This window comes from Ammospiza nelsoni, chromosome 14 (genome assembly GCF_027579445.1).
Source record: "Ammospiza nelsoni isolate bAmmNel1 chromosome 14, bAmmNel1.pri, whole genome shotgun sequence".
Classification (NCBI taxonomy): domain Eukaryota; kingdom Metazoa; phylum Chordata; class Aves; order Passeriformes; family Passerellidae; genus Ammospiza; species Ammospiza nelsoni.
In genome coordinates this window covers 13,480,695-13,503,475 of record NC_080646.1, presented here as the reverse complement: position 1 = coordinate 13,503,475, position 22,781 = coordinate 13,480,695, and the positions used below count along the sequence as shown (strand labels likewise).

The 22,781-nt window shown below is 39.3% G+C and overlaps 1 protein-coding gene and 1 long non-coding RNA gene across 14 annotated transcripts in view; one reads left to right on the top strand and one right to left on the bottom strand.

The window, feature by feature from the left end:
* TCF12 (transcription factor 12) overlaps window positions 1-22,781 on the bottom strand; it is a 159,488-nt gene that overhangs the window by 36,638 nt on the left and 100,069 nt on the right. For 9 of the 13 annotated variants that reach the window (XM_059481975.1, XM_059481974.1, XM_059481978.1 and 6 more), the window contains 2 exons: window positions 17,431-17,566; window positions 14,149-14,201 (listed from right to left, as the gene is read on the bottom strand). In XM_059481975.1, the coding sequence (XP_059337958.1) occupies window positions 14,149-14,201; window positions 17,431-17,566 (189 nt within the window). Of the gene's footprint in view, window positions 1-2,532; window positions 2,764-6,262; window positions 6,410-14,148; window positions 14,202-17,430; window positions 17,567-22,781 lie in introns of those variants that run through there. The other 4 variants (XM_059481981.1, XM_059481982.1, XM_059481983.1 and 1 more) reach the window with 2 other exon arrangements.
* On the top strand, window positions 8,198-22,459 carry LOC132079395 (uncharacterized). Its single transcript, XR_009419402.1, has 2 exons — window positions 8,198-8,600; window positions 21,631-22,459. It is a non-coding gene; the product is annotated as an uncharacterized LOC132079395 (long non-coding RNA).

Here is a 22,781-nt window from a genome sequence, read left to right as displayed (position 1 = left end):
AAAAAAAAAAACAAAAAAACAAAAAAAAACAAAAAAACAAGAAACCCACAAAAAGACATAATTTACATTTGTGCTATTATCTCTACCTAAATATTTCTGCAGGTTTATTTTTAATGGAAATGAGGTATCTGGAACATCTGGGGGGCTGAGACTCTTGACTGAAAGAGAAGATAAAACCTTATTGATAGAAACAATCTTCAAGTATAGCTTTAATTTTTTTCCTAAAAGCTCTATACAAAAAGGTTGTAAGCTTTCATTAAACTGAGAGTATTTTCTAAATGTCAACAGGTGAAGGGCAAAAAAAGAAACAAAAAACCCCCAAACACAACAAGAAAAAAAAAACAGGCTATGTCTAGTGCAGTGCAAGTGCTTTATTTTCTTTATGAAATAGATTAGGACTTTTTTCTTTTTGATTTAAAGGGGATTCTTGAAATACATATTTTTTTTCCTATAGCACCTATCACACATAACAGTAAAATTTCACTCCTCAGCAAGGGATTTGTATTAAATCACTATTTTTACTTTGATGTGTCCTTCCTAAAACAAATTTAAAAAACTGAACTTCTTCTAACAGTAAAAGCCTCTGATTTATATTTCAGGCTTTAATATATGTGCCAGTCCTCACTGAATCTTCTATTGGGCTGCTCATATGTTTGGTTTTAAGCATAATACTAAGCTTTGTTTTGGCTTACAGATTAAAGAAATTGAAAAGAAGAAAATATTTTAATCAAAAGTTTACACATTTTCTTCATGTGATTTCTCACTTATTTTGTGAGTAAATAAATTGGATTTTATATACATTAGCAGGTATTGAAGAATGCCAGCACCCAAAATCTAATACAACGATCTAAATAAAAATCTCCAACTTGAACAATAAGCTTCATGCTAGCAACCACTAATTTATCAGACAATACAAATAAAAGCACTAAGACATCAAAATTAGGGTATGTACTGTTCTCTCACTGTAGAAAAGTTCATACAAAGATTTGGCATACACACCAAGAGGCGTGCTTCAAAAGCTAACACAAAAACCAATCCCACAACTCCACATAACCTCCTTACGTATATTTAAATTAGTAATTTAGGCAAACTTGCAATATTCCTAGGAGAAACAGTGGTAAAAGTTACTAAGATTTTTTAAAAAAAATTAAATAAAACCTTGGGCAACATGATATAGGATGATCATATGATTTGTCATCTATTTACTAAGTTTTCAAGCTCATAAAGGTCACCTCTGACCCATAACAGGCACATGCTATCAATTTTCAAGCCATGCCCTCCTACAGTACCAGCACTTCCATCTACTATATGCCTGGAAATACTTAATAAGATCAAAGCCTTTTTTCCTGCTACAAGAACAAAGAGAAATGTTGTAATAGAGTGATCTGTGCTCTAGAAAGAATAAAATCAAAACTCCATGCAAGTTATATTCCCTTTGCTTCAGGGGTATTGTATAGTTAATTTTACTTAAGTCTTATATATATCTTCACATAAAACTTCAAACAGATTGTTTTAGCCTAGGAGCAGACATGAAAGAAAAATCATTTCATATTTGAAAGACAGCTGGCATTTATACCAAAGGAAATGAAATAGAGACCAAGCGATTTTACTGATTCCTCAACCTCTCCTCCAGCGTCTTCGCTGTTATTCAAGAAGCTCGTACACAGCGTCTTTTATGAATATAAAGATTCATATTTTAATTACCATTGAACAAAAATCTTGGCAAAAAAAAGTTTACTAATGAAAGCAAAACTCACACAGGCCCACGGGAGGTGGACCAGCAATAAAGAAACAAAACCAAACAAAAAAAAAGCCACAAAAAGATCAGTATCAGCATCTCCCCATTTCCTACTTAATACTATTTTTATAACAGAAGAAAGCCAAAACCACATACAACATAAACAGACTGGAAGAAACACACGGTTGCTAATTTACCATCGTATGCTGATTCTTACACACAAAAATCAGAACTGATCTTCTAATTTAAAAAACAGAACTATCTACCACGAAACAGAAATACCCCGTCCAACTTCCACTAAGTTCACTCCACAGAGATTTGTTTTCTTCCCCCCCTCCGGAATCCGCATTCCCCCCTCCCGCCTTTGCAGGAACATTTGATGATTCCGAAGTCCCGCGGCGAGCGCCCGGCGCGGGCAGGGCAGCGCTGGCGGCCGGCCCGGTGCGCGCCGCTGCGCGGGGCTGGGGCCGCCGGAGCCGGGAGCGCGGCACAGGGCAGCCCGCAGCGCTCGGGGAGGGCCCTGCCTGAAAACAAACCCGAAACAACCCCGGCCAAACCCGCAACCCACAAAGAAAAGGCGCGGGCACGCAGGAACACAAACTTCGGCGGGTCTTGCGCGGCCGCCCGTCCCCCGTGGCACAAAGCAGCCCCCCGCCCCAGGCCCGCTCTCCTCAGAGCCCGACCCGCCGTGCGCCTCCGGGGAGCTCCCGCCCCAGCGCGGCCGGGCTGGCGGGGCCCCGGAGCGAACTTGCGCGAGCCCGGCCCGGCGGCCCCGGACAAAGGCGGCCCCTCACCGTCTTGCCGTTGTAGTAGTACATGAGGGAGCTGCTGCCCACGCCGGGCACGGGGTAGGCGCAGTACATGGCGCGGCTGGCGCGGGCCGGGCTCAGCGCGCCGCCTCCCGCTCCCCACGGCATCCACCCGCCGCCGCGCACATGGAGCGCTCAAAGGCGGCTTATGCAAAGCAGGACTGAACCATCTCCGGCCGGCGCGGGGGTTGGGCGCGGGGGGCGCGCCAGCCCCCGCTCCGCGCCTCGGCCCCGGCCCCGGGAGGAGGCGCGCACGGGCCCGCGGGCGCTGAGGGCTCGGCACACGCAGCCCTACGCGCCGGGGGCCGCAGGGAACCCGCACATGGGCACGTCCTGAGCCCTGAGATAATCGTCTGCTTTTTGTTTTAATTAAATTAGAGCACTTGTGGCCGTGCAGACGCTGCTCGATGCAGCTCCAGCCACACGGCCATCTGGCTCTGTCTAAAGTTGTTTCCAACTTTGGCAAACGTTTCCCAAAGGCGCGGGGAGCTGCTGGGAGCGAGTCCCAGGGGAGAACCCGAGCCCCTCCGAGCAGGGCAGGATGGGGCAGGGAGTGATCCTAACACAGACAACACCTACGCAATATGTTGGGTTAAAATAAAACCATGTCTTTAAGATGGGGTATACAACCTATAAGGAAGGATTCTCTTGGAAACACGAGTCCAGGGTCCCTTTATATCGTATAATACAGTTTTGTATGAAAGAGCACACATACATGCCCATACAAGACAGGGCAGAGAAGGGGAGAGGACCTCAGCAACTTTGTCACATCACAAAATCGTGAATTATTCAAATACAGCAAACAGACTGCAACCTCCAGCACAGAGATCCCTCAATATTTGCACACTATCAATGCCTGCTAGGCCTTTTTACTTTCTTCACCGAGCAGGGGCATTAACTAACATTAACTCTTAATGGGGCATACATTTTTTTATTTTCTACAAGTGAACACAGCTGGTTATTAACTGAGCTTCTGCTAAGTCAGATACCGACTTCAATCCAGGGAAAAAAAGGTTAACATTCAACCACATTTCTCCACCTCCAGTTGTGTCTACTGCCAATGCTGTGAATTCTCCCTGCCTTCCTCCTGACAAAAGCAGGAAAATATTTCAGGATAAGGAAAAAAATGGGTAAAGTTCAATTCAGCCATTTACAGGGAGAGAAAGCAAGTTGCAGAAGTCTGGTTCATTCTGCCAAGCACCTCGTGTGTCAGTGAAACCCTCTGAACTAAAAAGATCCACAAGGGTGATAAACTGACTGCAGCTGAATACTTCAATCAGATAAAAATCTCTGTGTAATGTCCATTATCTCAGGACATCACTACTGTAGTGTCTATAAATATACAGAATATATACACGCTGACAAAAATTATTCCCATCTCAAGCTTCAAATGTTTCTTTCAGTGAACTCTTCCAGTCAATTAGACTACTGTGCTCAGAATATGTTGGCAAATACATCCTGAAGTTTCCATCTGCTGAAGAACACTTGCATTTTTACTGCAAGTCAAACTACGCATCCAGAACTGTTTAACTATGCAGCAAAGCTAATGATATCTGAACCAAACTCCTCTCCAATACAAAAGGCGTAGCAGCAGCAGCTGCAAAAAAGAACATCACTATACTGGAGACTATTAAATTGCCAGGCCTGCAGAGTGACTGGCAGCTTCCTCCTTCCCTAGGGACCGCAAAGACCCATTTCAGTCCCCAGAGAGTCCCTAAGAACCTTTGATTTGCAGCTAACAATGCCGTTCCTTAAAGCTTCTCACTAATGTTCAGGACTCTACAGATGAGACTTGCTAAAAGATCTTCAGATCTTTGCATGTGCTACTTCTTATAGTGCACTAGATTAAAAACACTACTTCAGAATAATGTACAACTTAGAAAAGTTGGAAAAGACACTTTAGCTCACAGACTTGAAGCACTAAGAGAACCCTTTAAAATAATTTTAGCATGCAAACTTTTGAAACATTAGAAGTACTTCCAGGGTAACTGCAGTCAATTCTTTGAAGACTATCACCAACACAGTTGTAATTGCTATTGGACCTCCATGCACACATGCCTGGTTTTCAAAATAGTTGTATTAGAGATGAAGAGCATGATCAACCCCCTTCAAATAATAACCATTACCTGTATATAAGCAACTGGAAAAATATTAAAAACATCAAGCAGAGAAACCTAACTTGACTGTGTAGCATTGGTGGGAGGTTGCTCTGTGTTCAGCTGCCCTACACTTGTAAGAGCAGTGTATCAAAAAATACATAGGTAATATTGACTAGCAATGTTTACTAACACTATTAACATTTATCAGTAGAAATAAATCATTAACTTTGTTCACCAGCACATAGGTAAGACAAAAGCAACAATATGATCAATAAAACTGAGGAATGCCACTGCAAACATCTGTTTGGAGACAAACTGGTCCCTCCATAATGAGTCACTAAATGAATTTGCTCCTGGCTTGCTTCCCCACAAATCAAAAGGATAACAATTGCATTTTACTGAAAAGGAAATTATTTGTCCTACACTCACTCACATCATTGGGAATAAAATCTTGAGTGCCCAATGCTTGAAACATATCACTGTATCTGCTCTACATTTACTGTATGAAAACATTGTTTCTCACATTTGATACATTCATTGACCGTACAGGATCAGGCCATAATTCCCTCAGCATATCAAACTTGAAACCACATAAGTTTACTTTCACCAGGATAAAATATGAACCTAAAATGGAAGAATTTGAAAGACTGCTGAAAAAAAGGCTATGTTGTTAGCAATAACTCTGCATTTGCAGGAACTGCTACCAGGTAACTATTCCAAAAGCTCCTGAAGTCCAGAGCAAGTTTTTGTTTTGTGGTTGCAATTTTTCTAATCCTCATTTAAGCCAAGCAACAGCTGCTCTGTAATTTGTTTTCTTAAGAGAATCATGTTACAGTGAAATGAATCATAGCTGGATAAGTGGTACTGTACAGGGTACAGTTGTTTACTCCATTCTTCCTTGGTGACAAGTCAAGGGTTAATCTTATGACTCAGCCTGACCAAACAAGTCAGCTGGAGACAGGGCCAATTTTTTAAACTTGATTTCAGACAGACATGCCGTCAGCAGAGGAACACTGAACTGACATGCACTTTGTAGCCCGAATTGTTTCCACTCATGACCCTGTAGTGTGTGTCAAAAACAATAAACTGCCTGTTCCTAAAGTATGTAAAGAGATTATGAAAGCTGATGCAGAGTGAAATACTGACCTAAAAATAAATGAAGCTACCTGTAAGAGAATATTTTCAAAGATGATTTTAACGCTAAGAGATTTTGTGAATGAACCACATTCACACTCTCCCTGAAAACAAACTTATATGTGAAATACATTTTTGTTCCATTTGTCAGTCACAAAGCAAATACACCATAAAGCATATGTAATTAATCACTTGAATTTATAAAAAATAAACACAATTTCCACAGATTACTGAATGCTATACCATATGAAAGTTAGTTACATAACTGTCTCAACAGATGAGCCATTCTCTAGTCAAACATTTTCCACAAAACTTGAATATCAAAATGCTTTAAAAAGGTTAATGCATTTGATCAGTTTTGTTATTTTAGATGCTCTCACACAAAAAACACCAAATCTTTTTAAATTATGTGCTACTAGAAATTAAAGCTCCTCTTTCACCAACAAAAGCAACTGTGATGTGCAAACCCATGTATCAAGTACCTTCTTGTGGAGAGCTAGCTTCAGTCTTGTTGAAAAAACACTAACATGGTGAGAGCCCAAAGCCTGCTTTCCATGGGGAACCCAGATCTTTTGTTCTTACCAACTTCCATTATTTTCTTAGGGGCTAGGTTAACCTTCTAGCTTTGGAAATAAGGCAAAAGCAACTGTCTTAGAACTCTCTCCTTTCCACCCCACACTGTCCAAGGCTGGAACTTCTTATCAATTTCAACCACGTTCAAAGAGGAACAGAAGTTTCCAAGTGATAAAGTTCTTATCAGTTCTAAGAAAACGAGAACCTGAACAGGAGAGACAGACTGGAACTGATACAGAACAACCTGTTGCTATCTAAAATATACGTAGTAATTGTGAGCTGTTTTTCCAGCAAAAATTCAGAAAAAAAAATCCATACATCTTAGGATTCCCAATATAACTTATTTTAAGGCCAAACATTTATGATGATTAACTATAGCAAAGCCAGAATTAGAACCATTGCTAAGCCATGCACTGAATATGCTGCATAATGTAGCTGTCAGGATAGACAAGATTTCAAGCTGTAAGAAAGAAACCTGGCTGTTTTCAGGGGAAAACACAATGCCTATTATACTGTCCTCCATGTAATTCATCAGCTAAGTACATGTTAATTTATTTTAAAATCCTGGAAGGATAGCCTTCTGTGTTAACCAGCCACTAAGCATGCTGCTCAGCAGAGATGGAGCAGATGAGCTGTATGGAAGGTAATTTAAAATAACCCAGTAGACTAAATTTTATAGGCAATCCCTCCTGCCAATATCCAAAGGATGATGTTTTATGCAAATTAATTTGCTAATCCACACAAGAGCTAAAATAGTTTGGTGGTTTTCCTTTTCAAAGGGTTTGTCTTTAACTGCACATTTAACATTCATGTTACTATAACCAAGGTAAGAGTTTGAAGGGATAGTGAATAGACAGTAAATACTAATTAAATGGATATTAATTGCTATCCACTGCTTTTACCTTGCATTATTACAAGGTTGAGGGATAGTTGTTGAGGATTTTGTCATTGAGTTGGGCTCTTTTTTTTTTCTGGAAAAACTCCAGTTAGCCGTAGCAAATATGAGTAAAAATAATTTTTTAATAGAAAATTGCAGCCAGGACTTTTCTGTTTCAGTAGTTCTCCAAATAATAATGAATTTATTCAATGTTTAAATTGAAATTATTGAATTTTATGAGATATTTAAGTTATTAAACAAGTATTTTCTTTGAATGGGAAGAATGAGGGAAAAAGTGTTGCATATCCCATTTTTCACAATCAATTCCAAACTAATTTCTTAGAGGAAGTTTGAAATTTGTTTCAAAACCATTCAAATTTAACTTTGATAGGATATTGGTCAAGTTCAGAAAGTTTTATTATTTTTCTGGAAATATAAAGCACTTACAGTTTGAAAGTCCCTATACGAAGGCCTTAACCACCCATATCTGCATTAAAAAGTAAACAAACATGTTTATTATCCTGAGGCAATAAACTCTCCTATCAGAAGCCAGATAATCACCACAAAACGTGATAAAAACCTATCCAACCTAGAAACCTAGGCAGACCTTAAAAGAGTTTTAAACCCTGAGATAAACCAGCACGGCCGTCACTGAAACTCGCACAGGACTACCTGCAGCACAGATCCCTGCGCACCAACTGCAGCGGGCCGGGCCATTGGCCGTGAGCAGCTGCGTGGTCCCTGCGGGTCCCTCTGCCGGCCCGGCCGCCCGGGGCTCCCTCCAGGCCCGGCTGTGCCCGCCCGGGGCTCCCTCCAGGCCCCGCCCGGGGCTCCCTCCAGGCCCGGCTCGGCCCCCCCGGGGCTCCCGCCAGGCCCGGCAGTGCCCGGCCCGGCCCCCCCGGGGCTCCCGCCAGGCCCGGCAGTGCCCGGCCCGGCCCTGCGCCGGCGGCCTCGGCCTGCAGGGGGCTCCAGAGGCACGACCTGCGCCCGGCCGGGCCGGTCCGCAGCCGCCGCCGAGGCTGAGGCAGAAATTGGCTGTCAGGGAGCCCTGAACATGGCGAGGCGGAACGCTGAGCGCTCGCTGTGCCTCGGCATGGAGCGCCCTGCGTCCCTCCCCTTCTCCTGTGCTCTAGCTCGCTGCTCGGCAAAACTGCTCTGCGAATGAAGCCGAGAGCTATCACAAGCCAAACAATCCTTCTGACATCCAGGATCAGGAACCCGCCCGTGCCTTACAGAAAGGAACAACTAACAACTAATCCTAGCTATCAGCGCAAGTGGAATGAAAGCCCTTAACTGCATCTCCAAGGCTGAACAACTTGCTTGCTTTATAAAACCTGATGTCACAAGCAACTGTGGCACTAAAAAAAGAGGTAATTAAATTCAATTTCTTTGCTTCATTGTGTAAAGGCACATCTACATCTGAAATTTTACTTTAAAATGATGCAGTGCTTTACTTTCAGTATCATTCTTTTGAAAAGCATTTGTTTTGGTTTTGCAGTTGTTTTGGTTTTGTATTGGCCCCGGCTCCACTCTGGGGCTGAGCAAGCAAGCAAAGGGAAACCTCTCACTTCAACAGCCCATGGAAGTCCAGCAACACAACATTCCTCACGACTTTGCCAGCTCACTTCAACCATTATAAACATCTTCCCACCAAAGCCACAAGTATAATCAAGCAAAAGATAGTAAGAAATAGTCTTCAGAAAAGCTTCTATCCTTATCTATTGTTACAAAAGACCGCACCAATTTGTGGTAATGGACGCATTCATCTTTGAGGAAAAGCAGAGTTGCAGAAATTCCATGTAACTTCTCCCTAAATAACATGAGCTGCAATTCAGTATTTTTTAATAACATTTTTTTCTAACTGTGCACAAAATTTAAGGTTCTTTTATGCAAATCTACACTCTAATTTAAGAACATCCAATACACTCATTTTGATATGTTATGAAAACTTCAAAATTAAAGTACCTCCAGTAAATCCAAACACAGAGAAATTATTTGACATCATTATGTATCCATCATGGATGTATGTATATGCAGGATTTTCAGAGAAGATCTCTCAATTCAGCAACCTTACATTAGTTCACTGCAGTCAGATGACAGGACAGTTTGGAAAAATAATCTGATTGCAATTTTTAGTAAAAGCTTTTAAGAGAGGGTTGCTCAAGTACCTTCACCCTAATTCAATGAGAAGTCAAGCTGAACTCTCACAGCAGGAATTTGCAATGGGCTGCCTGCTTGTTTAATGACAGCTAAATGTTCTCATGCAGCAAAGAGCAGGTGGGATGCTATAATCTGAGGATACCGCGGTTTTCAGGTGGATTTCAAATAAAGGCCATGTTGAAAAAAAACCCTACAATAATCTAACCAGAAAAACAGACCTTTTTCTTATTAAACATAACATCTCAAATATTTTTACTTGGTTTGTAACATAATTTAGAGGTTGGATGTTTTATACATTTGCATTTTGTTCAGGTACATAGATGAACAGAGTGTTTAAAAAGCAGTACTGAGCAAGTCCCGAAAGACTTTATTCCATAAATCAAGCAACCAAAGAACAAGCAGAAAGCAGAAGATGGAAGACTGTGTACTGAGGAAGAAATCCTAAGTTCTGTGTGGCATTATCCATAAAGATTTATTTACTCAGTTTCATTATTTAAACTTGCTTTCTAAAACACAGCAGTACAGCAGAGGAGAGGGTCAGGAGAGTTCCTGCTGGCTTTGAGAGCTCTCACTGTTAAAGACAAGTGACAGCTGAATGCATCACTTGACTGTGCAAGGCAGTTCAGAACAGATCTGAACAAACTAAATCCTGCTTTTCACATTTGGGCACTGTTTGTGGGCAGTGGGAAAAAAAAATCTTACCAAAAAACGTCTCCCTAGAAAGTCAGTTAAACACATCACAGTCAGTTCAACATTACACAAAGTATCTGCTCAGGATGCTCTGAAGCTTTGATTCAGAGCCACACAGTTCATAAAGTATTCCAGTGGTGTTGCTTTACACCAGGCTACTTCAATACACATGGAAATTGCTAATACTGACAGAGTCCACTCAGTGTGGTGAACATTATATTATTTCTAATAGTCTAAACTTTAAACTCTCAAAAACTTGGTTTCAGATAATCATTCAAAAGATACTTCCCATTCTACCATTTCAAATAATCTCCTTTTAGCCTTTTGTGAAGAGTAGAGGAAGGAGAGAACATAGAAGCGAGCAACATCTATTATCTTTCTTCTTTACCATCAGTATCTTTATGTGACATGATTTGAAACATCTCTACAAGCTCAGTCTTAAAAGACTGGCAGGAAAACAGAAAGAAAAGTGCCTTAAATGGGAGGTAGTTCTCTGCATGCAAACACAATCTGCTGTGTCTTTGCACCATAAATAGTTCTTGCAAGAATTAGGACTTGTGGACTATACACACACCATAGACAGTGATATATGAGAAACTCCTATAATGAAACTACAAGTTGACTTACATGTATTGAAAAATAAAAGTTTGAATTTAGAAAGAAATCTCTGGTATCAGAAAATACCAATTTGACAATCTCTTATTAAATAAGTGCAATTCAAAGTTTAATATTAAACTGAACATCTCAGGTACTATGGAAAGCCTAATATACTCAAAATACTTATTAGAAAATACACAGAAAACAAGCAGACTTTTATGTCTGTATGTCACAGCTGATTTTCTGTAACAAAAATCAACAGATAACAATGTATTCCAGCTATTTCTCTGATATGACACTAATTAAATAGCAAAAGAATGATGATAGATATTCACACTATTTTACTTAGAATTACAACCCCATGATAGCCACTGATTATGGTAGTAGTAACAAATCTTAGTTTGAAATATTTCCTGACTCCACATGTAAATAGGAGGTTCCTGCTCCCAGCCCATCCATTTTTGGATGATGATGTCCCTGAGCATTTCTGAGAGCCTCCCTTGTTTGTGCTCTCCCTGTGCAGCCTGAGCAGCTCTCTGGAAGCCCTGACACTGCTGTGCCTGGCCGAGGAGCTACGCTGCTTTTAGGTCACATGATGTTATTAGTGTCTGGCTTCCTTCACTCCTACAATCAGAAGAATTCTCAGAAATACAACAGCTTTCAATCTATGAAGACAATATAACTCACTGAACAGTATTCCCCCCCCATAACATAAACAGCATAGCAATCTTGCTGTTCACTCAAATCTGGCTTTTAAAAAAATATGTTTTTTAATTTCTATCCTCCTCAGAGTGCTTTAAATTTAGTAGTTGTAGTTTAACATAAATGCTTGCATGTCAACATTCAAAATGTTTTGGGCAGTGAGTCACCACTTAACAAGTTACAACAGAAAAACTTGAAAATGCATTTGGCCTGGAACATTTAATTTTTGCAGTAAGAGGACAAATTCAGATTGAGTTGCATTCCAGAAAGAAGCCAAGCAATTCACCATCACTTTTCTCTGTAACTGTTTTTACTTTAGGCCCTGATAAGAAAACATTAAAAAAGATAAACCTCAAAACTAATAATTTCAGAAAATACCATATAAAACCAAGGGCAAAAGAAATAAACTAGAGGAAGGGTTGGTTGGGGATTTTTGAATCATTATTACTTAAAAGACTGTTATTAAATTACAGTTATCTAGGAAATTAAATTACTGCTGAGGATCCGTTGACATGGCAGCCTTATACTAACAAAAACATTGCAGAAAGCAATATTTTAGAAACTGAAAAATTAAAAAACACAGATTTGTATAACAAAATTAAGTATCATCTTTCCTCTGACTTTTCATATTATAATTAAACTTCTCTGCACTAAAGCAACTTTTTCCCACAATACATTCTGACTTCTTAGGAAAGTATATTTAAAATAAAGACTACACTTACATAATGATCTAGTCAATTTAAATTTCTCATGATGCTCAGTAAAATTTAGTTTTGTATCATCTTCCACAGATGCAATATCTCAATTTTTTTTGTAACGTATCATTTTACTTCAAGGCTCTATTCAGCAGTGAAAGCATTGAAATACAGAGAAACAGTGCTTAAAACCTGCAGCATCACAATCATTGATTATTCACAGTAACTGCACTTAATTGCACAGATTGGTACAATGTTAATACAAATAAAATCTATCAGCATGTCATTGTCTCCAATCTTACAGAAGAAGAATTAAATGAAAACCGTTTGAAAAATACTGCTTGTTAAAATTAAACCCTGGTAAGACAAATGAGAGAAATCTTTCGTTCTCCAAAACGATCTCTTTACCTGGCTGATGCTACTAAATATTAAATGTGTAGCATAAGCTTTATTACTGCCTAGAATTACTGTAATAAATTTCACGAAAATTGCACTGCTATGTGTTTCAGCTTCTCTGACATTTTAAATATATTTTTGTTAATCTAGCAGAAATCATCTGCTAGACTGTAAAGCCACCCTACATAACACGCAACTGTTAAAATGTAAATTGCCAAACTATTTTTAGCTGCTGCTGAAGGGAAAAAAAAAAAAAGGGAGGGGGGAAAGAAGAATATTCCTGGCCTCGGGAATAATGATTTGAGGCATTGTGTTCATTTTGTTTATCAAGCAGCTATTCAGCCTCTAGTGGGGCCCAAGTGCTTATGCAAGCAAAAGCTTTTAAGAGTGCCTGCAGCTGCAATCCTGGCTTCCAGGTAGGCTGCAGGTTCAGAGCACAGCTGCCCCAGGCTATCCCCACTATCTCAGCTCCATCTGGAAGTACTGTTAAAATAGGATTTCAGATGCCGGTTCTGTCTGTATCATCGTGAGCAGGGGGTGGAAGAAGGGAACGAGAGGGAGGAGAGAACAGGGGAGCTGCGAGGACTAGAAGACACCATCCGTAGTTCAGGCTCAATAGGAAATGAAAAGCTCAGCCCCATTTTGCTGCCGCTATATTGCTGTTCCTGTGCACTGTGTTCTATTGAGCCTATCCGGCTTTGAGTTATGACTCATCCAAGTGCACCTGCGCCCATGTGTTAAGTACTGCCAAATAAAAGCCCAACATCCATTTACACAACAAAGAGATGTATCCCGCAAGGCAGCGGAGCTTCCCCCTCCCCTCCTGTTTGTTCTGAGCAAGGGAAAAAATAATTCTGTCCTTCACTTCACTGGGGATTTTTCACTTCACGTGGATTTTTTAAATGCAGATTCATTTATAAACAATTTTCTTCCTTTTAAGAATAAAGCATATTTAATACCACAAAACACCCTTATAGCATTAGATTATCACAGCCATTAATGATTTTTCCACCAAAACCCTTCCAACCTTTTTTATCAAAGCCCTTTATTCTCGAAGGATAAATTTTCAAGCAAAGAGGGATCAACAAACTAGTTGCTTGAAAGCTTTCCTGATGCTAGGCTGAAGTTAGGAAAGGCTTAATGAAGGCTTTAAAATCCACCAGGACTTCACAATGAACATCTGACTCGGTGATTTATGCATATTAATAACCTCAGTCCTACTGAGGCAAGCTGAGCTGTACATGTCCTCCGAATCTTAATGTCTTCAGCTCCACTGGGATTATTACAAATGTAAATTTCTAAGATTCTCAGCTATTAATCTCTGTCTGTCCTCCTGTTCAGCAACATAATGACTAATTAAACATCAAAAGACCTGTACAGGAGATCTTCTTTGACAGCTCCTGGCCCAGCTCTCTTCCCAAGAGAGGAATTCAAATGACAGGGACAAGTGGGTAGGAGCATATGAGCGAGCTACAAATCACTGCTATGAAATCTAAAAATTCCACATCAAATGTGCATTTAGTCCTGCAGAACCACTCCCAATTACCTAGCCTAGCTGTTCATGTCCAGCAGACAGCCCTCCTAGTGCTAAAGGTACGTAATTGGTATGTATGGCAGGTAAGGAGAATGCAATTTGAGCCCAATTTTTATCACTACAAGTAAAAAATGTCATACTTACAGAAGAAGGCAAACCAGGGGGCACCTTTCTTACTTTCTTTGTCTGTAGAGGATCTGTACAAGAAAAATAGCATTTCATCAAATATCTACATTATAGGTGAGAAAGAATAAATAGCTACACTGCTCAGTTTTTTCTTCCATGATGAATGTCTTATTTTCCAATTTCATGCGGTTTTTTTTATTCCCTGGCAAAGAGATTTGTCTGTCACATCAATATAAAAATGTAACATAACCATGTTCTCCTCTAAAATACAGCTTTGCTAAATAGTTACTTTCGATTCTTTTCCTAAGGAAGACAGTTATTCCTAAGAACAGTTACTCTGAAGGGTATACCTATGACCTTATACACTTGCTAAAAACAAAGTATGGTTTTGATATATACAAGGAGGAGAATGGGACTTATTAGCAAGAGAAATGCTTTATTTTCTGTGCATCAGAGTAAAGACATGTCAAAAGGAATTTGACATGATTTATACTCTAAGAATACTAACATGATGTACATTTTATAGTTTTTAGTCTTCCAAGGTGGTAAATAAACAGCAAATTTAATGACGTAATTACTTTCCTTGAGTAATAAAATCAATACATCTCAAATTTGCATGTAACAATAAAGTTGGAGGTATTATACTGCTTCTTTCTTCCAGTAGGTGTTGTATTATAACAGAAGTACCCAGCAATTCCACTACCTAAACCAAGAACCTGAACCAGTTTATTCAGATGCTAATACAATTAATCTGAAAACTCTGCATGCAAATTACAAAACAACTGATTTTTGAAAATGAGTATCTGGTGAGATTACCGGTTCAACAGTTAACCAATAAAGTCTTTAATTAAAACACAAAATTCTTATTTTTCTGTTTTCATTCAGAACATTTATGATGATATGACAAGATAAAGGTGAGATAAGGTGAAATATCTGCTGGATATCTTTACTCTCATTGTTTCCCATAGGGCATGATCAGAAAGAAAAGGACTTTTGGAAAACATATTTATATTGGATTCAAAATGTCACCTGGAAGAGAACACTGGTTGGTATCAATGCAATTTAATATGAAATTTAACAAGAGCTTGTTATAATCCTGGTCAGACAACTCCTTCTCAGGGATAAAATGGCATAATTTGACTTTGTTAGAAATTCTCAGGCAGCAGATTTGTAGCACTTAACAAGTCCATTAAAAAAAATTAAAACTCAGACATACTTTCTCAAGCTATTGGAAAAGACTCAGGATAAAAGATTACTTCCTCTTCCTGACATTCCTGGAAAAACATTTCCATGGATTTGTAACCACCACCTGCCATATCCCAGGCTACAAGCCTCGGATTCAACCATGACAAAAAGAGGAATATCTCCAGTTTAAACACATGTATACCCCCTGAGCTTCTCTTTCAAAGAAAAAGCTAAATATACTCTGAAAACTCCACACTTCACTTCCATTTATTTAATTTAATAATATCAGAAATTTCCCAAACTCTGTAGAGTTTGCACAGGAAACAAGAACCTCGTTCAGGACCATCTCAGTGCCTGCTGCACACAGTGACCTCCCTGCACCTCTGGAGCACCCTGTGCCGAGCTCACACCCCCTGCCACTCCAACCCAGAGCAGGTTACACTGCAAGTAGTTCCTCACTAAACCCAATTCAGTGTGGGCTAAACCAGCAGCAGCAGCAGCTTAAAGCACAGTTCTTTTCTCTTGAAGTTCAACCACCCTCTCAAGCTGTAAACAATTTAAGTGTTCTTTTTCTGAAACAGGTGTGAGGAACTGCTGTGTTTGTTCTGGTATTCTGAGCAACAGGAATACTTACAACAATCTTCATAAAGGCAGCCAACCCCAAGATAAATGGCAGTTGGTTTGACAACAAGTAAAAAGATAACCCAAATATATATTTAAAATACATATATACACACATATATTAGGAGAAGAGGAAATGGCCTTAAGTTGCACAAAGGGAGATTTAGGTTTGATGTCAGGAAAATTTTTTTTCACTGAAAGGAGTGTTGGGCACTGGAACAGACTGCCCAGGAAGTGGTGGGCACCATCCCTGAAGGGATTTAAAGATGTGTACATGTGACACCTGGGACATGGGTTAGTGGTGGACTGGGCAGTGCTGAGTTAAAAGTTGGACTCGATGGTTTAGAAGACTTTTTCAGATTAAATGATCCCATAATACATAAGATTATGTTCTACAGTAATATTTTCTTATTAAAAAATATTTAAAAAACAATTTCAAACATGTTCAGGACTATTTTAGTGCCCAAGAAGTTTGCAGTTATAGTTAATATTCAAGTTACTTCACAAAGCAATTTGCATTTGAAAATTTTATTTTGCGTAAAATATGGTTGGAGTTACATGGTTCCAACAAACAAGATTTTTACTATGGAATAGAAGTGCTATGCAAATGAGGGGCATTAAAGACTCAACTATATAATTAGAGAAATTCTAACGACCTATCACACTAATACCTAAATATATGGTAACCAAGTTATATAACTGGAATATAATGGTAAACTACAATATAAGGTTACAGTCTCTCTTTTTATACCAAAAAGATTTTTTTTTTATTTGCACACCCAATTATTCACAACAGTCTTATAGCAGATACTACAGAACAGCTGACTCATTCTTGATTCTCTGATTCAACAGAATTAGAAAGCTATAAAATATTACCACTGTCTGTGACCAAGTATGAAAACTCCATTCACCTCCAGCTATCCCCAGATTAAAATACTAATACTGTCAACAGGATTATAACAATTTTAAGGCACGTTCCTCCTGCATATTTTGCAAGATAGTTTGATTTTAGGATAAACTACTAGCTTCCAATTGCTAAGATCTTTAAAGGCATGTTGAACCAATTACAATGAACTATATATTGCCCTGAATAAAGTTACTTTTAGCATATAAAAGGATAATTGTTTCCCCTTTGTGTCCTTCCCCTACTAAATAATGGTAATGACCTCAAGGTCAGGCATTTCCAGGAGTTAATGATGGCACGGGTTAAGGGCACTCAGCTGGTCATCAGCTCCTATCCATCTGTCATTATTGCTTTTGCAATTAAGGGTTTTATTAGAGTTTCTTGTTTGTTTTGTAAGGCAGACTGACCAGTGTCGAATCGAAGCTAGCGTCCCAAAGAAAACATTGATAATTCCAGTTTTTCTCTTATATAGCAGTTTGATGCAATTTCACTTGCTCAGCACAATCTCCTGTACATTAAATGAAGCGTCAAAAACCAAAAGTCTGCAGAGAAGCCTTGGGAAGCAGAGTTGAAGTGTGTGTATGACTTACCAAGAGCGGCAGAGTCGTGCAGCGGCCGGCGGCGCTGGTTGGTGGCAGAGAAGGGGTAGTAGGGGGTGCCAGGCTTCCCAGAGGATGCCAGCTGAGCTGCACTGCCAAGCCCCATGTCAGAACGAAGCAGACTGGACTGCAAAGTACACAGAGAAAAGTCAAATTAAACTCTACAATGCAGCTGTTAATATGCCAGGCTGACAAACTATAACCACACATACTGCTCTTGGCATTTAGAGGAATGTACTGGGATTTACTGAAGGTTCTAGAGCTCAAAAAATGTAGATTTTTTAAAATCAATGTTCAGAGTATGCACTACTGCATAACTCAGAAAGGCAGAGCAAGGTTAGCTGTGAGCCTCCAGAAAGCCATAACCATTTCAGCTGAAAACATCTGAAAGAATAAATATTTAAATTTTAAACAAAAATCATAATCCTTTGTTTAGTTTGCAATATAACACTTCTTCTATTACACAATATAAACATAATTGATAAAAACTGCTAAGAGTTTATAGCATGACATTAAGTTTTAGCACATACTTAGAAATCAAGACTTAGATTACATTCATAAAAACATGGAATAAAATTGTCCAAAAAAAATCAAATGCAGACAAGAGACAACAGAGTAGATTAATGAACAGAACATGACAAATTGACACTTTAAACCCTTCAAACTAACAAAGTGGCTGAACCCCACCCTTTTTGTTCCCTTCCCATGCAGTAAAAACAAAAACATTCTAAACACTTAACAAGTGCATTGTATATTGTTTAACCTCACATTATTTGGGTTTCCTCTGTAAAACTGAAATGAATGTTGGTGATTTAGAACAACATTTTTTTTCCCTGGGTGATGTTATGCTTAGCTTTATTTTAGTCTGAAAGTCCTGACATAGAGGGAACCCACAGAACGGTCTGTACAGAAAATGTTCTTGTAGCAGGTGGTAAAAATTCACTGTGTTTCACTCCTGGCTGGTGCACACAGCTTTCCTCACGGAGCAGCATCCACTCCACATTGCACACAGCTAAAGACACACTGCTGTTCATGTCTGCCAGTATTTTAAGGTCATGTGGAAGCAGCAGCCTCATGAGCAATTGGATTTCTTCAGCCATGGTCAGTACATGGTGCAGCCTTCCCAGACAAGGGGGTAAAGCACAGCTGGCAGGACAACGGGCATTTTTCCTTACACTCACCTGCACTGACATTTCATTGCCAGCTGATGCTAAGACAGGGACTGCTAACTGGAGTAAGTTTTATACCAAAACCCCACCTAATTCCTCCTTCAGCCTGGCTGCTCCCAAGCCAACATTCCTTGTGCCATCAGCTGCTCTCCAGGAGGAGCCCTCATGCCCACACGGTTCCAGAGGTATCACCAAACCCGCTCACGGGCTGGATTATGGCAGGAGCTGCTCCAGTGCTGCTGCCTGCCTGGGGTACAGCAGGTACTCACTGCTCCTGCCTCTCCTCACCTTCCTTCTGAGGCCCAAATACCCCATCCATAAATAAATGTATTTTTGCATTATACTAAATCATCAAAACAGATCTGTCTGGTGTGAGGAGATGTGAAAGGTGAGGTTCACTCATAGAGCTCACAGTAAGGTACTAAATGCCTTCCACCTTGCAGTGCACTGGGATTAGCAAAAAATGAAGATTTCAGACAGAGTTACAGAATATATATATATAAAATAAGCCTTTTTTTGCATTGTATCACCATTGAAATGTCTCTCTTTTCTTGTTTGATAACTAATTTGAGCATGAAAATCTTATATTTTAATTGAATAGAGTGGGATGTGAAAGAATTGCCACATCATAAACTTAAGGAAGGCCCAAAAGTGTTAAGTATTTTATACAAAAGTGTGAAGATCAAAATTTATTAAAAATGTTACTGCATAGAAATAGCTTCCTCTCAGCTTAACTTCTTCAGAGTTATTCTTACAACAGTCTTTGAAACAGAATTCTCAATCTGAAACTCATATTTGAATGAGATATTCTGATAGGGTGACAAAAGTATATAGCAAATACATGCAGGGGGAAATCTTCTAGTGGGCTGTTCTGAGGTCTTCTAATTTTTGCTTTGGTCAAATCGTTAAGATTTTATTGTTTTGCAGAAAACATGAACATCAGACTATCTGGCTTACTCAGTATAAATCTGAATTTAACAAAGATCCATTTTAAACATTTCCTACAGTTTTAGAGGTGAACACTATGCAGGAAACCTGGGCAATGTTTTGTGATAAGCAGCTCCTCCAAACCAACACAAGCCAGAAGAAGAAATGAAACCAGTTCTCACTTAGGTCAACACTTGACCTTCTTGACCAAGAATACCCAGGACTGAAGGAAAATTGCTTAGCATAGCCTGTGGGGAAGGGAGGAAGTACTGTGGTAGTTGTCATTTCAAGGAGCTGAGGCAAGGTCCCCCTCCCAGAGCAGCACAAGTGCTGAGGCTGGCAGGAGCTCTGGGGGTCAGGAGCGCAGCCCTGCTCGCTCAGAGCAGCTGTCAAACACAATCAGGAACCACGGCCCCTTCACATCAGACACAGCCCTCCATCTCCCCTGACCACTGCAGGGAGTTTGGAAATGCAATGGGATCCATACTCATGCTTAAAAAAAAAAAAAAAGGGAATGTTCCTAGTTCCTCTGCTCCTCTACTCATTAGGAGATGGGGAAAGATTTTTTTTTTAAATAAATAAAAAGAACCAACCAGTAAAAACTCTGAAATCCATTTTTGCAAAGTCATTCCAAAAGGCATGAGTCTGTGTCTTTTCCAGCCTTAACCTCCAACCTTTACTTCTTGACATTTGCCACTCTTGCTCTTGCCCTAAGTATTCCAGTGTTTGACATTTTCACCAGACCCTGAATTTCAAAGCAGCCTGACTTCTACAATAATATAAAGTTAGTGTGTAAGCACTATAGTAGATACTCAAGCTATAGTAAATCTCAAGCTGTGCAACACAGTCTGAAGAAGTTTTCCAATCTATACTGTGTTTGGGTAAGCATTTTTTTATTTGTAAAATAATGCTTAAAAACCAAAGCAATACAAAACCACAACCCTCTTTAACCATTGGCCCAATCAAATGAAACATCTGTTTAGAATTTTATAATTGTTCCTCAGTCTTCCAAAAGAAAATAAAAATAGATGTCATTAGTTCAGCTCATTGATTTTTCTGCCTGTTTGAACCAATTGAGAAAAAATATTGATTAGGACTGATCCTTTCCTAAGGGCATCTGATAAAGAAAGGAATACAAAAATACCACTGAGGATAGCAGAACAGCTTTGTATTATCAGCATCAAGCTCCTCCTGCCCAAGTGCCCGAGGTCCCTGTGCAGAGGCAGATCACTTACACACGTGGCTAGGGGCATTCTCCACAGAGAACCTGCACCCTCACTCTGAACCTCATCTGCCAAGCATGCATCCAATTACCAAAGAATAATCAATGACTGGTTATTCTCTCAATGCTTGGCCAAGTCCTTGTCTGTATTACCATTGTAAATAAACAGGCATCACTCCTAAAAACTTGCCTCTTTGGATTTTATAATGCATATATCCAGTGTCAAGATATACAAAAAGTTATTTAAAGCAATGTTTTCCCTAAGCAATAAGTGTTCAATAACTTTAAAAAATAAAAAGGGAAAAACTTGCTTTTATTACAATCAACTAAGAACACAGCAAGCCTGATTCAGAAGTGAAAAGAGAAAAAGATGTGAAAATGACTGCTTTACTTTTGAGATTTATCCCTTTCAGAGAAGCCAAGAACAGTTTTGACAGCCTCAGGGGAAATAGCATGGCCTGACCCAAATAGGAAAGGCTTTCACAAGGGCCACTATCTCAACAAATGCTTTAAAGGGTCACTTTCCTAAAGAGTATTCTCATAAAATGAAATGCAGGAGGTGTCTATTCAATCACTGTATGGATGAGGTGGGGGAAAAGAATCATATCTATATATTGGGGTGGATTTATGCACCTTTGTCACAGGAAACAAGTAACTTTGCACTGCAGCTGCATTTTCATGCAGGCAAAGTTTGCTTCCATTCAAACTAACAAGCCAATCAGCCATATGCTTATATCAAAATTATATGCCTGAGATAAAAAGAAGGTCCTCAGTCAACTTATTTTAAAATAGTTTTTTAATTGATTCTTTCAAATAATTTAAGCATAAAAGTAAAAAATAGTTTGACTAATTCCTACATTTTCTTCTCTGCAGCCCAGCTCTTTGACTCTGCAGATACAATTTGATGCCAAAACACTGCTCTGCCTTCAATGAACTTCTAGGACACCAGCCAGCAGAATTTTAATACATTGGTAAACATTTCTTTGATTTTACTTTGATATTTAAAAAAAAAAAAAAAAAGTGGACAAGTAAAGGCCACAGATGTCCTTACATAATATTCCTTGCAGCTCTCAAATGTTTAGGCTCTATGCAAACAGGAAAGCCAAGCTGTCCTGGAAAGCACACAAACAGTTTGAACAAACACACTCCATACACTGCCTATATACAGGTTTTTTTTACCTATTCAAAAATGTATTTGCCATAGGCAGGTAGCCTTGTGCTTCCTGGTCTAAATCTTGTCCATGTTCTTTTCTTAAATGCAAACATTGGCAAACACTTTTAAGAATTCAAATTTTCCCAGCATAGCCATAGCCAAACTATGTGATAGTTTCATCCAAATACAACTGTGTGCCTTTACATTATTCATTATTTTCTATCAAAAGAATAATATGGTTGAGAATAAAAGCATTAGCCCATTATATGCAACTGATTATGACAGGCCTATTATGCTGGCATAATAAGGCAGTCTGCTTTGGCAGTGAAATGAGAGCTGCAACTCACCAACTGCAAACTTAGATCTTGAAAACCTCCCCAACAGTCAACTAGATCTGACTAGATTTTATTTTCCTAATTTTTTTGCAGTAGCTTCCTTTTCATAAAATTTTTGCTTTCAATCCTAGCAGTCAGGCTGTACCTATTTAAAGCAGGAAAACTGTCTAGAAGTAAAAAACAAATAAAAAGTACTTGAGTTTTCAGTTAAAAATTGTGAGCTTGAGTACTTTACTTTTACAAAATAATGTAATGCAACACCATTCATCTCAATCAAATCCCTCCATTATCCCGCCACAGTCGCTGACAAACTCACTTGGCATCTCTCTATTCCTCAGAATTACACAGAGCAGATGGCAAGTGCATTCCTTGCCTTACTGTAAACTTGAAATGTTGCCCTGGGTAGAGCACAAGTTTCATGTGCATGTCCTTTTTACTCAGTGAGCTGTTTGGATGACTTACAGCATGGATAGAACGTGTCTCAGGATTGCATGTCTTGCCTAATAGATAAACCTGACAATCTGCATAAGCTGGCT